Source organism: Salmo trutta, chromosome 21, assembly GCF_901001165.1.
Source record: "Salmo trutta chromosome 21, fSalTru1.1, whole genome shotgun sequence".
NCBI lineage: Eukaryota > Metazoa > Chordata > Actinopteri > Salmoniformes > Salmonidae > Salmo > Salmo trutta.
This window is the reverse complement of record NC_042977.1, coordinates 30,108,941-30,122,943: the sequence shown is the minus strand read 5'-3', so window position 1 is coordinate 30,122,943 and position 14,003 is coordinate 30,108,941. Positions and strand designations below refer to the sequence as shown.

At 43.7% G+C, this 14,003-nt stretch overlaps 1 protein-coding gene and 1 pseudogene across 2 annotated transcripts in view; one reads left to right on the top strand and one right to left on the bottom strand.

Moving 5' to 3' along the window:
* LOC115157131 (phosphatase and actin regulator 1) overlaps positions 1–2,660 on the bottom strand; it is an 86,978-nt gene extending 84,318 nt beyond the window's left edge. For both annotated transcript variants that reach the window (XM_029705112.1, XM_029705115.1), the window contains exon 1: positions 2,382–2,660. In XM_029705112.1, the coding sequence (XP_029560972.1) occupies positions 2,382–2,493 (112 nt within the window). In that variant the 5' untranslated portion in view covers positions 2,494–2,660. The remainder of the gene's footprint in view (positions 1–2,381) is intronic.
* A 62-nt stretch (positions 2,661–2,722) lies between these two features.
* On the top strand, positions 2,723–12,597 carry LOC115157751 (NAD-dependent protein deacylase sirtuin-5, mitochondrial-like; annotated as a pseudogene).
* Positions 12,598–14,003: the final 1,406 nt, after the last annotated feature.

Genomic DNA, 14,003 nt, shown 5'->3' with positions numbered 1-14,003 from the left:
CTCTTTATTATGTTGACCCTGGATCAACATGTCCATCAACCAATCAGACAATAGTCTGCCTTTTGAACTGTGTCCTCAGATAATTCAACTGTTGTCCACTCTGAATGATTTTTCTGTTGTCCTCAGTTGTGGAGGGTCGGAGTATGTGTGAGTGTGTGGGACTGTGAATTTGGGTGATATCTGACCCCGTATTGTGATCTGTGGTGTCTGCCGCAGACAGATTGCATGTCTGTTCTCCTTTTGCCACCTTTTGGGAGGTGGCCTTAGTGTAAAGGGAGCAGAAGAATGGGGACCAGCACTTACAGGATTCATGGAATAGACCTGAAGCATGCTGCTACTGTATATTGTATGACAATCTGTCTGCGGCAGACACCACAGATCACAATACGGGGTCAGATATCACACAATCACAGTCCCACACATTCACAGTCACACATACTCCGACCCAGCAGCAGCATTCCATTCCTATTCCATGAATCCTGTAAGTGCTGGTCCCCATTCTTCTGTCCCCTTTCCACTAATGCCACCTCCCAAAAAGGTGGCAAAAGGAGGACAGACATGCAAAGTCATAACCCTCACAGCATGCTACCTGCCACAGAGTGACGGGCTCATTAGAACAGACAGTGTGAACTGGGTCCAGGTTACCCCAGGGCTCATCTGGACTAAATTACTTGGTGACCTTGTTTCCACATAGAAGCTCTGCTTGGCCTCCTGCTGGCCTCAAACCATATGTATACCCTCTGTCTCTGTTGCTCTGTTTCTCTCTCTCTCCCTTCATTTTGCTCTCTCCCTTCATCACCCCTTTCCTCTTTCTCTTCATCTCTTTCTCCCTTCCTCCATCATTCCCCCTCTCTCTCCTCTCATTATCTCTCATTCTCTAGCTCTCCCTCCCTCCCCACTCCCCCCTCTGCACCTCCCTCTCTCCCTCTCACCCTCCCTCTCCCTCTCACTCTCCCTCAAGGCACACCCATACAGCACACAAAATTGCGGACAGCATTTAGCCTACCTGATAGGATTGGGAGCACTGTTTTAGAAAGGTGGGGGGGAAAGTAACCTGCTCCAACTGTCCTCTTTAAATTCCTTTCAGTTGATAGCAACAACAAAAAAACATGGTTTGGACAAATCAAAACACAAGATAGTAGACATTTCCAGAATGCATCAATAGCCTGAAAAGTATTTATTCCTGAAACTATGCAAGTCGGTGCAAAATTGACTGTTAATCAATAACACAGTAAAGTCCATCTAAACACCATAGGGACTGATGCTGCAGTTTAGTCACAGAAGATCACTCATAGTGTGGGTGTGACCATAACAGAAATTGTTAAACAAAATATAGCAGATTAATACAGAAAAAAATATCCGAAAAGATAACATTTAAAGACTTTACCTTAAGTTATTCGAAGTTTGTCCACGTACGCAACGCAATTTTCTAGCCGTTTCAGCACCACAGCACAGTGGACAGCTCCGGCCAGGTGACAGAAGCACTGCAAGACTATTGAACTGATGCACGGACTATATGCCAACTAAAACCATGCAAACGTCTCCAAGGCTATTTATTTCTGAACAAATTCATCATGGCAATCATGCAATCGTATAGACCACATTTTGCATGATATCGAAATACGAATAACTGCGATATGTGATCGGATGCCTAGGCTACATTTGGCTGTATTTGGTTGAAGTTGTATGCTATTACAATGCAAAAAAATCTGAATGCCTCTCATGGGCTAACAACAGACTCAGCCCGAAAATTATGCCAAGTCACCATGGTAACAAGAGATGCAATACACCTAGGCGCTCGGAAAGGGAGCAATTTGTGTACGTTTCCCACAAGCCAGAAACGGAATCTAATCAACATCTAATATACCAATAATATTGCACTGTATATAATAACTTGGATGTATTTAACATATACGGGTGCTTTAACAGTCAACACCAATCTGCTTTCTGTCAGGGATCTCCGGCATAATCCCGAACACCTTGCTGGTGACTACACGATCACGTTGGGGCTCAGATTGTCAGTCGAATGCTCCCTCTATTATGTAACTGAAATGAATTAGAGGACCTAATGCCGTTCTCTAACGAAATAAAATCTCACACGTTGTACAATGACCATTCATCTTCTTCTTATTCTTACATAGCCTAAGAGCAAATGATCAATCGACCAATCAAACAATTCGATATGATAAATGTGTCCAAAATGCCACCAAAATGGCAAATTGGGCAAAACCAAATGTCCACATTATATATGCACTAGTGCAGATCGAGCTGTCTCAGTAAAAATAACTATAAAATATAATTCTATTTTACAAAACCGTTAGTTTACAATAGTAAGGTTTGGTGCTCCGAGAATCAATGGCCACACGTGAGAACAAACCTACCTGTTTGCAGGTTGAAGGAGACTCTGGCTTCGGCGAGGTATGGGGTATCGCTCTTGGACCGGACTCTCCTGATCCGCCGGCGGTCTATATGGTCTTCCGGAGAAGCCGCCATCAATTTGAGCAGCGTCCAGTGACGACTGGCGTGTTGGGACAGACACAGAGCCACGGCCGATCACGGGAAGGTATTGATGGGGAGAGAAATAAATAGAAAGGGTAGAACAGGAGAAGGAGATGCTGGGAGATTTGAAGCGAGGCTTGGAGCTACTATTACAGAGCTCCTTAATAACCCAACAGCAGAGTGGAATGAGAATGGAATATCAGAGGGGGGAAAAATCGCAAAAATGGAAACATCAGACCAGTCAGTGCATTTATTCGAGGTTATTGAACTAACATATGACTGCCTATGAAAGCTAACATTATGAGAACATTAACATTATTTTCCTTCATGTATGTAAACTATGATAAACCAAAAGACATAACTGTAAATTGTGTTATACATTCGTGATACATTTTTAAAATAGCCTATCCAACGCCATCTTGTGGAATTAAATTAGAAATATTGGGTCCTTTATGGACGTATCAGCAAAGTGAGATGAAAATGAAGAAAAAAAGAAAGAGAGAAAGTGTGAGCTCAGGGAAGAGAGGAAGTTCTATATTTTAACACCACCAGAGGGCATTAGAAACTAGACTATATCTTTCCCCTCAGTGGATTTTGTGGTCTGGCTAGAAGGGATCCAGCTTTTGGCAAATTAACGTCAGATTTGACATTTCGTATAGGAGAATGTACGCAGCAGGTTAGGATAATTAACATAGCAGGTTATGAAAAGGTTTAGAGTTAGCTAAAATACAAAAAATATATACTTTTTAAGATAATTTGACAAAACTTGGATCCCTTCTAGCCATGACCGAATTTTGGAGCGAAACATTCAATGCTTTGTGACTGTAAGGGAGTCTTTACGGTTTTCAAACTAATTACTGTAAGAAAAGTAAACAAACTCTGCCTCGCAGGCTGGTAACTCTACTGGTTCGGTATGGATGTGTTACAAATGTTATGTATGAACTCAAAATATTCTGAACACAGGCTATTCAATGTAGTGATCGATGCACAATTTATTTGCCTGCATGTACATTTTATCCTGACTTGATGGCTCATCACCTCACTGTTTTCAGTTTTATACATGTATCGTTGGGGAAATTATATGTATTTGTTATTAAAAGCTGTGTTTAAATGTTTTATAAAAACTATTTCATTTACGAGCCACAGCTGATTTGAACGAGTTTGCTCATTCAGATTCAGAACTTTAAAAACATTGGGTAGACTCCCACTGGGCAGGCTCGCATTGGTCGAATCAACGTTGTTTCCACACTGAAATGACTTTGAACCAACGTGGAATAGACCTTGGATTGACGTCTGTACCTAATGGGGCCTTAATCAAGAAGTTTGCCTACATTGTTAACACCATTCAGAATACATAATCCTACAAAGAGTGGATTTCCTACATTTGGTGGTGCTGCAGGCTACTGGAGGAAATGGCTTTCTCAGGTCATGTAAAACACACATACATAGAACTACAGGCATTCATTTCATAGTCATGATTTTTATGCTCATGTACACACAGATGTTTACACAATGCTACAGATATACAGTAGCAGTCAAAAGTTTGGACACACCTATTCATTCAAGGGTTTTCTTTATTTTGACTATTTTCTTCATCTTAGAATAATAGTGAAACAATCTACACTATGAAATAACACATATGGAATCATGTTGTAACCAAAACAGTGTTAAACAAATCTAATTATATTTTATATTTGAGATTCTTCAAAGTAGCCACCCTTTGCCTTGATGACTGCTTTGCACACCCTTGTCATTCTCTCAACCAGCCTCAGCTGGAATATTTTCCAACAGTCTTGAAGGAGTTCCCACATATGCTGAGCACTTGTTGCCTGCTTTTCCTTCACTCTGCAGTCCTACTCATCCCAAACTATCTCAATTGGGTTGAGGTCGGGTGATTGTGGAGGCCAGGTCATCTGATGCAGCAGTTTTTATTAAAATCTGTGTTGAAATGTTTTAAAACATTTTGGGTGGACTCACACGGGGCATGCGCACATTGGTTGAATCAAAGTTGTTGCCACACTGAAATTACATTGAACCGACGTGGAATAAACTCTTGGCATTCTCTCAACCAGCTTCACCTGGAATGCTTTTCCAACAGTCTTGAAGGCGTTACCACATATGCTGAGCACTCGTTGGCTGATTTTCCTTCACTCTGCGGTCCTACTCATCCCAACCCATCTCAATTGTAAACACCATTCAGACTGCATAATCCTACAACAATCGTACAGGGCAGGTGCACATTGGTTGAATCAACGATGTTTCCACACTGAAATTACTTTGAACCAACATGGAATAGACGTTGAGTAGAGGTCTGTGCCTAGTGGGGTTTTCCTACATTGTAAACACTATACTAAACACTACTCCATTACTCTCCTTCTTGGTCAAATAGCCCTTACACAGCCTGGAGGTGTGTTGGGTCATTGTCCTGTTGAAAAACGAATTACTAAGAGCAAACCAGATGGGATGGCGTATCGCTACAGAATGCTGTGGTAACCATGCTGATTAAGTGTGCCTTGAATTCTTAATAAATCACTGACAAAGCACCCCCACACCATCACACCTCCTTCTACAGTGCATGCTTCATGGTGGGAACCACACATGTGGAGATTATTCATTCACCTACTCTGTGTTTCACAAAGTCACCGCGGTTGGAACCAAAAATCAAACATTTTGACTCATCAGACCAAAACCCAGATTTCCACCGGTCTAATGTCCATTGCACGTCTTTCTTGGCCGTAACAAGTCTCTTCTTCTTATTGGTGTCCTTTAGTAGAGGTTTCTTTGCAGAAATTAGACCATCAACAAGTTGATGTTGAGATGTGTCTGATACTTGAACTCTGTGAAGCATTTATTTGGGCTGCAATCTGAGATGCAGTTAACTCCAATGAACTTATCCGCTGCAGCAGAGGTAACTCTGGGTCTTCCTTTCCTGTGGCAGTCCTCAGAGCCATTTTCATCATAGCACTTGGTTTTTGCAACTGCACTTGAAGAAACTTTCAAAGTTCTTGAAATTTTCCAGATTGACTGACCTTCATGTCTTAAAGTAATGATGGACTGTTATCTTTGCTTATTTGAGCTGTTCTTGCCTTAATATGGACTTGGTCTTCTACCTATCTTCTGTATACAACCCCTACCTTGTCACAACACAACTGATTGGCTCAAGCACATTGAGAAGGAAAGATATTCCACAAATTAACTTTAAACAAGGCACACCTGCTAATTGAAATGCATTACAGGTGACTACCTCATGAAGCTGGTTGAGAGAATGCCAAGAGTGTGCAAAGCTGTCATTCTTATTTACCTTGGCAAGTCAGTTAAGAACAAATTCTTATTTACAATGACAGCCTAGTACAGTGGGTTAACTGCCACGTTCAGGGGCAGAACAACACATATTTACCTTGTCAGCTCAGGGATTCGATCTAGCAACATTTCAGTTACTAGTCCAACACTCTAACCACTAGGCTACCTGCCACCCCACGTCATCAAGGCAAAGGGTGGCTACTTTGAAGAATCTAAAATATAAAATATATTTTGATTTGTGTAGCACTTTTTTGGTTACTACATGATTCCATATGTGTTATTTCAGAGTTTTGATGTCTTCAATATTATTCTACAATGTAGAAAATAGTAAAAATAAAGAAAAACTTTGGAATGATTAGGTGTCCAAACTTTTGACTGGTACTACACTTTCTCTCTCTCTCTCATATCTACATAAACTCCCACACACTGTATGACATGTACTGTATGAAATTGTAGAATAAACACACTGCATGGGTGTGTGTGTGTGTGAATGTGTAGCTAAATAGGTCATATTTCCCATCTTGTTGCTAGGTCAAAGTTTAGTCTTTGATCTCAGCATCAGGGTGGCTCCAGGGTCATTGTGGTAATGGGGGTCTGTCTGTTTCTTCACATAATATGGCTCTGTGCCCTATCAACAGATTTATCTTGACAACAAGAGTGAGAAAGGGGAGGAGGGTGGGGTGTTACTTGCGTAACCACGGTTACTGTGTTCGGTACCAAGGAGCTGGAGCCAGGAGCTGGAGCCAGTGTCAGTTCATCTAAGTGGGACAGTCTCAGGTTGCATGATTGAGTGCCCACCAAGTGTTTATTTATGGGAGCTTGTTCCCACTCTGTTAAATATCTACCTACTTAGTCTCACCCAGCCAGCCCCTAACACTGTAGACTTAACCCATCCCTCTCCACCCTGACCCCTCAGACTCTGTGCGTGTTCCCCTGCCCAGGCATTGCTAACACCTGCCAGATCTTACAATGCCTGGATAGTTATTTTAAGTATCAGCTAACCACATCATATGTTATAGCAATCACGACACAGTCGATGACGTGGCACGCAACCATTGGTTGATACATGCGAAGTTTGAGCAGGGGAATGCGACTTCTACCTCCTTGCCCTGTAAACTCTGACCTCTAACCTTCCATGGCCCTGTTTATCTCTGTCCCCAGGACCTAGCCACCCCTGAGGCCTTCTTTCAGAACCCGCACCTCTCAAGGTTGAGAAAACATGCTGAGTCCGGAAGCAGGTCCGGTCTGTGGTAGTCAACGCCCAGGTCATAGATGATCTGCACTGCCAGGCCGGTTCCAGACATGTCCTCTAGATCCACGGTGAGAGGGCTGGGCTGGGGTTTTCTGTACTAGGCTGGGCTGGGCTAAGAGATGGCTAGGTGGGCCTGTGGAAGGTCTGGGCTTGGGCTGGGATGGCTTGGGCAGCAGGGCTTGGCTGGGTTCAGACAAGGCCACAGGCAAATACATTTTAAAAAGAGGGCACTGTTTCAAGGGAGGCTCCATTGTTTATGACTAAACTGAGAGGATATACAGTAGCCAGATAATTAGCCCTTGCTCTTGTGGTGGTTTCCAAAACTAGTTGTCAAAAGTAGAAAATGTTAAGATGAAGAAAAGACTAAATTTATCTATTCGGGTCCTTCACCTAGGGTTGATTACATCAAACAGCTCTCAACAAGAAACCAGTATGCGTCATTATAATAAGCACACTAGCCATTGAGGACACTACCTTTGACCACTTTCCAGTATTAACATCTCACACACGAGAACTGGAGGACTATTTTGTCTTGCTTTACACCATTGGAGGCAAAGTGGAATGGAGTTAGAGGTAAAAGAGGCGGAACATTCCAACGTATCCTCCCTCTGCCCTCACGTCCAGACCTGTGGCTCTCTAACCGTTTTATGGCTCTGAGCCCCCTGACATCATCGGGGCCCTCTGATGAGGCCTTCCCACTCCACCTTAGCACCCAGTGCAAGCTTCTCTGTATCTGGTCCTGGGGTAATGAGCTGGCCATCCCCTGGATCATAACACGCCTCACAAGCTCGCAGCGACCCTCTCGTTATCCTCTGCTAGTGGTTGTTATAGGGAGCTCCATAGTTAGGGATGTGGTGGTCGTGGAAGCAAGTACCCACTGCTTCCCTGGAGCCCGTGTTTGTGACATCGATCACCAGGACCATGCTGTGATGGAGAAGCACCCAAATTCTCACACGGTAGTCACAGGCTCTCGATTGGGGCAGTGGTCTAAGGCAGTGCTTGAGGTGCCACTACAGACACCCTGGTTTGAATCCAGGCTGTATCACAACCGGCTGTGATTGGGAGTCCCATAGGGTGGTGCACAATTAGCCCAGCGTTGTCTAGGTTTGGCCGGTGTAGGCCGTCATTGTAAATAAGAATTTGTTCTTAACTGACTTGCCTAGTTAAATAATAAAAAAATAAAAAATTTGGTTCAAACCACAACAATCTTCATAAATCGGAGCAATTAAAAGAGGACTTCAGAGGGCTCATAGGCAGGCTAGGCAGCGGGTTCTCATTTCCGGGCCTCTACCAACAAAGGGTCACTGAATGGAATGCTTTAGTCATCTCCTCTGGCTTAAATCCTACTGTTCCTTGATGGATTTTGAATACATTGACCATTTTGAGCACTTTTGGGAGAGGCCTCAGTTTTACAAATAATTGTTTTACAAATAATTGGCTTGCATCCAATTATGAAAGAGGCATAAGTTCTCTCGGCCAACATAACATTGACTCAAAAACAGCCAAACTCCTGCTGAGGTAACTCATCCCATTCCCACTATGTCACAGCGTTATCGTACTGCTACAGGTACATATCTTCCCAGGGGCATTGTCAGTAATAATCTTGTGACCATAAAGTTGATGTCACGTGTACTCCCTCTTCGGCCGCTAGGTCACCAGGCTGCTCGTTATGGCGCACACCTGTCACCATCGTCAAGCGCACCAGCACCTCATGACACTCACCTGGACTCCATCACCTCCTTGATTACCTTCCCTTTATATGTCCCTCCCTTTGGTTCCTTCCCCAGGTGTTATTGTTTCTGTGTCATGTCTGTGCGTTGTTCGTGTTTCTTATTTTGTGTTTATTTATTAAAACACTCACTCTCCTGAACTTGCTTGCCGTCTCTCACGCACATCGTTACAGTTGAATTCCACTCTTATGAGTTAATAATTAAAATGGGCTTCTATAAGAACAGGTCCCGTCTATGGTTAAAAATAGCAGAATACAAACCATTGAGTCGTTATTCATTCTGGTTATTGAATTTGGCGATATCATCTATAGGAACGCAGCTTCCACTGTATTGAAGCCATTGGACACAGTTTATCATTGCGCATTGCGCTTTGTTACGAGCGATAGGTTCAGAACACATAATTGCATTTTGAATGAGAAAGTAGGCTGGCCCTGTTTGAAGTCTCATAGATCGATGCATTGCACTCTTTTTGTCAATAAAGACCTTTTGCATTAACATCCGACATACCTTACGTCATTGTTGACCTTCAGACCCGTGCTCAGGGATGGTTAACCCTGGAGATCCCATTAATCTTCACCGAGTTAAGTAAATCTGCTTTCAGTTTTTTTTGTGCCTCTCATGTGGAATGCTCTCCAAAAGTCCTTAAAGTTGGTGGATTCAGTGTGTTCAAAGTGTTTTGTTTTTCAGATGATTGTTTTGCTTTCTGTATTTTTGTGTTTGCTTTTCATGTGTTGTGTAATTGATGTTCCCTTTATTGTAATTGTTGTTTATTGATGTGTTTGACAAGTCATCATTGTAAATAATAATTGGTTTTTGATTGACTTACAGTGAGGGAAAAAAGTATTTGATTCCCTGCTGATTTTGTACGTTTGCCCACTGACAAAGAAATGATCAGTCTATAATTTTAATGGTAGGTTTATTTGAACAGTGAGAGACAGAATAACAACAAAAAAATCCAGAAAAACGCATGTCAAAAATGTTATAAATTGATTTGCATTTTAATGAGGGTAGTAAGTATTTGACCCCCTCTCAATCAGAAAGATTTCTGGCTCCCAGGTGTCTTTTATACAGGTAACGAGCTGAGATTAGGAGCACACTCTTAAAGGGAGTGCTCCTAATCTCAGCTTGTTACCTGTAAAAAAGACACCTGTCCACAGAAGAAATCAATCAATCAGATTCCAAACTCTCCACCATGGCCAAGACCAAAGAGCTCTCCAAGGATGTCAGGGACAAGATTGTAGACCTACACAAAGCTGGAATGGGCTACAAGACCATCGCCAAGCAGCTTGGTGAGAAGGTGACAACAGTTGGTGCGATTATTCGCAAATGGAAGAAACACAAAAGAACTGTCAATCTCCCTCGGCCTGGGGCTCCATGCAAGATCTCACCTCGTGGAGTTGCAATGGTCATGAGAACGGTGAGGAATCAGCCCAGAACTACACGGGAGGATCTTGTCAATGATCTCAAGGCAGCTGGGACCATAGTCACCAAGAAAACAATTGGTAACACACTACGCCGTGAAGGACTGAAATCCTACAGCGCCCACAAGGTCCCCCTGCTCAAGAAAGGACATATACATGCCCGTCTGAAGTTTGCCAATGAACATATGAATGATTCAGAGGACAACTGGGTGAAGGTGTTGTGGTCAGATGAGACCAAAATGGAGCTCTTTGGCATCAACTCAACTCGCCGTGTTTGGAGGAGGAGGAATGCTGCCTATGACCCCAAGAACACCATCACCACCGTCAACCATGGAGGTGGAAACATTATGCTTTGGGGGTGTTTTTCTGCTAAGGGGACAGGACAACTTCACCGCATCAAAGGGACGATGGACGGGGCCATGTACCATCAAATCTTGGTTGAGAACCTCCTTCCCTCAGCCAGGGCATTGAAAATGGGTCGTGGATGGGTGTTCCAGCATGACAATGACCCAAAACACACGGCCAAGGCAACAAAGGAGTGGCTCAAGAAGAAGCACATTAAGGTCCTGGAGTGGCCTAGCCAGTCTCCAGACCTTAATCCCATAGAAAATCTGTGGAGGGAGCTGAAGGTTCGAGTTGCCAAACGTCAGCCTCAACCTTAATGACTTGGAGAAGATCTGCAAAGAGGAGTGGGACAAAATCCCTCCTGAGATGTGTGCAAACCTGGTGGCCAACTACAAGAAACATCTGACCTCTATGATTGCCAGCAAGGGTTTTGCCACCAAGTACTAAGTCATGTTTTGCAGAGGGGTCAAATACTTATTTCCCTCATTAAAATGCAAATCAATTTATAACATTTTTGACATGCGTTTTTCTGGATTTTTTTTGTTGTTATTCTGTCTCTCACTGTTCAAATAAACCTACCATTAAAATTATAGACTGATCATTTCTTTGTCAGTGGGCAAACGTACAAAATCAGCAATACTTTTTTCCATCACTGTACCTGTATACATAAAGGTAAAATACATTAAAAAAATTCTCTGAAGGGAAATTCTTATTGGACAAATGTCATTGTCAGCATGTTTTGGAGAGAGAAATACATTGTTTTCTTCTCCAAAGTCTCTGGTTGGTGTTCAGTTCTGTGTTTTCCTCCCCTGTGAATCATCAGGTCTGTTTGTGACGTGCTGTGTGAGCTGTGGACATGTGGCTGTGAACCAGGGCAGCCCTATATGTGCTGCCCTAGAGGGGAAAGGGTAACTGCAGCTGCACTACAGCCCCTCAGTACAGCACAACCACCTGCTCACAGCAGGAACATTCCTCTCTCTCAACATGATGAACTTCATTCTCCATTTGGATCCGGTGAATTGTCTGCATTGGCTGTGTGACTTGACTTTTAGAACATTTATTTTATTAATTTGTTCCACTGACCCAAATACCAGTGATGCCAAGATTCCTTCAGAGGAGCTGCCAAGGTAGGGATGATTCGTTTGGTTCTGTGTCTCTTTGTTGACATATTTTGATACAAAATAATTTTCTACATAGTGGCAATATTGTGTTATTTGCTTTTAACTTAACCTCTTCTCAATCCTAAGTAACCATACATACCTGTTATGTGTGATGTTAACCTGCATGTGTCTGATGGTGGTGTTGTCTGGCGGTGGTTTTATGTGCAGATGTGAGAGGAGAGACTGTCATGCTCTGCTCAGGCTCAATGTGACCTGGTTTGGGGAAACTCTGGACTTGCACGTCCTGACCAAGGTGGAGACAGTACTGGACACCTGTGATCTGTGTCTCGTGGTGTCACGTCCTGACCAAGGTGGAGACAGTACTGGACACCTGTAATCTGTGTCTCGTGGTGTCACGTCCTAACCAAGGTGGAGACAGTACTGGACACCTGTGATCTGTGTCTCGTGGTGTCACGTCCTGACCAAGGTGGAGACAGTACTGGACACCTGTGATCTGTGTCTCGTGGTGTCACGTCCTAACCAAGGTGGAGACAGTACTGGACACCTGTGATCTGTGTCTCGTGGTGTCACGTCCTGACCAAGGTGGAGACAGTACTGGACACCTGTGATCTGTGTCTCGTGGTGTCACGTCCTGACCAAGGTGGAGACAGTACTGGACACCTGTGATCTGTGTCTCGTGGTGTCACGTCCTGACCAAGGTGGAGACAGTACTGGACACCTGTGATCTGTGTCTCGTGGTGTCACGTCCTGACCAAGGTGGAGACAGTACTGGACACCTGTGATCTGTGTCTCGTGGTGTCACGTCCTGACCAAGGTGGAGACAGTACTGGACACCTGTGATCTGTGTCTCGTGGTGTCACGTCCTGACCAAGGTGGAGACAGTACTGGACACCTGTGATCTGTGTCTCGTGGTGTCACGTCCTAACCAAGGTGGAGACAGTACTGGACACCTGTGATCTGTGTCTCGTGGTGCATTTGTGGAATTTATGTTCAATCTGTATCTTATGAATCTCATTCATTATTTTTGGCAAATGCCCTCTTTAAACACCCACTTTTTATATACATTATGCACAAGATTTAATATATGAGGGGCCTCCCGAGTGGCGCACTCCGGTGCTTAAGGCTTCACTACAGATTTAGGTTCGATCCCGGGCTGTGTCACAGCCATCCAGGACACTATTATAAGATGCAATGTTTTTGTTTTAATAAAAGTTTATTTTGGGATTTATTTTAGTACATTTTTGAAGAAAAAGAAAAAGATATTTCATCAAACGGGGATACTTCATCAAAACAGAGCCCGATAAAATGTGTTTTATTCATACTTCTACTGCACCACACAGTTCAGGTTTAAAATCATTCAGCGTTAATGGCTCATTGGACTTATATCTTATCATATGTGTGTCACTGATTCCCCCTCAGGAGATTTGGCATGGGTCCTCAGATCCTCAAAAGGTTCTACAGCTGCACCATCGAGAGCATCACTGCCTGGTATGGCAACTGCTCGGCCTCCGACCGCAAGGCAATACAGAGGATAGTGCGAACGGCCCAGTACATCACTGGGGCCAAGCTTCCTGCCATCCAGGACCTCTCTACCAGGCGGTGTCAGAGGAAGGTCCTAAAAATTGTCAAAGACTCCAGCCACCGTAGTCACCACTCTCTGCTACCGCACGGCAAGTGGTACCGGAACGCCAAGTCTAGGCCCAAGAGGCTTCTAAACAGCTCCTGAACACCTAATCAAATGGCTACACAGACTATTTGCATTGCCCCCCCCCCCGACCTCTTTTACACCGCTGCTACTCTTTGTTGTTATCATCTATGCATAGTCACTTTAATAACTCTACCTACATGAACATTACCTCAACTAACCGGTGCCCCCACACATTAACTCTGTACCGGTACCCCCCTGTATATAGTCTCGCTATCGTTACTTTTATTTCTTATTCTTATCTGTATTTCTTTTAAACTGCATTGTTGGTTAGGGGCTTGTGAATAAGCATTTTACTGTAAGGTCTACAACTGTTGTATTCGGCGCATGTGACTAATACAATTTGATTTGATTTGAATTGGTACAGCAGCGAAATCAATAACCAATGTCCTTTGTGATAGTATTCCTTAGGGAGACACTGGGGAGACCGGTAGACCGATTTGTCACATTTCTCCTTTTATACATGCATTGTCCGGTGTTTGTCTTGTGTGTGTCGCGGCATGCTGCTGCTGTACAGGTACCATTTTCAGGGCCCGTGTGGGACCACGCTACCCCTGGCGTTGGCGCGTCAAAGTCTGAATTTATCCAAGGGTCAAGGGGCGGGGTCTGATGGGGTTTGACCTCCGGGGC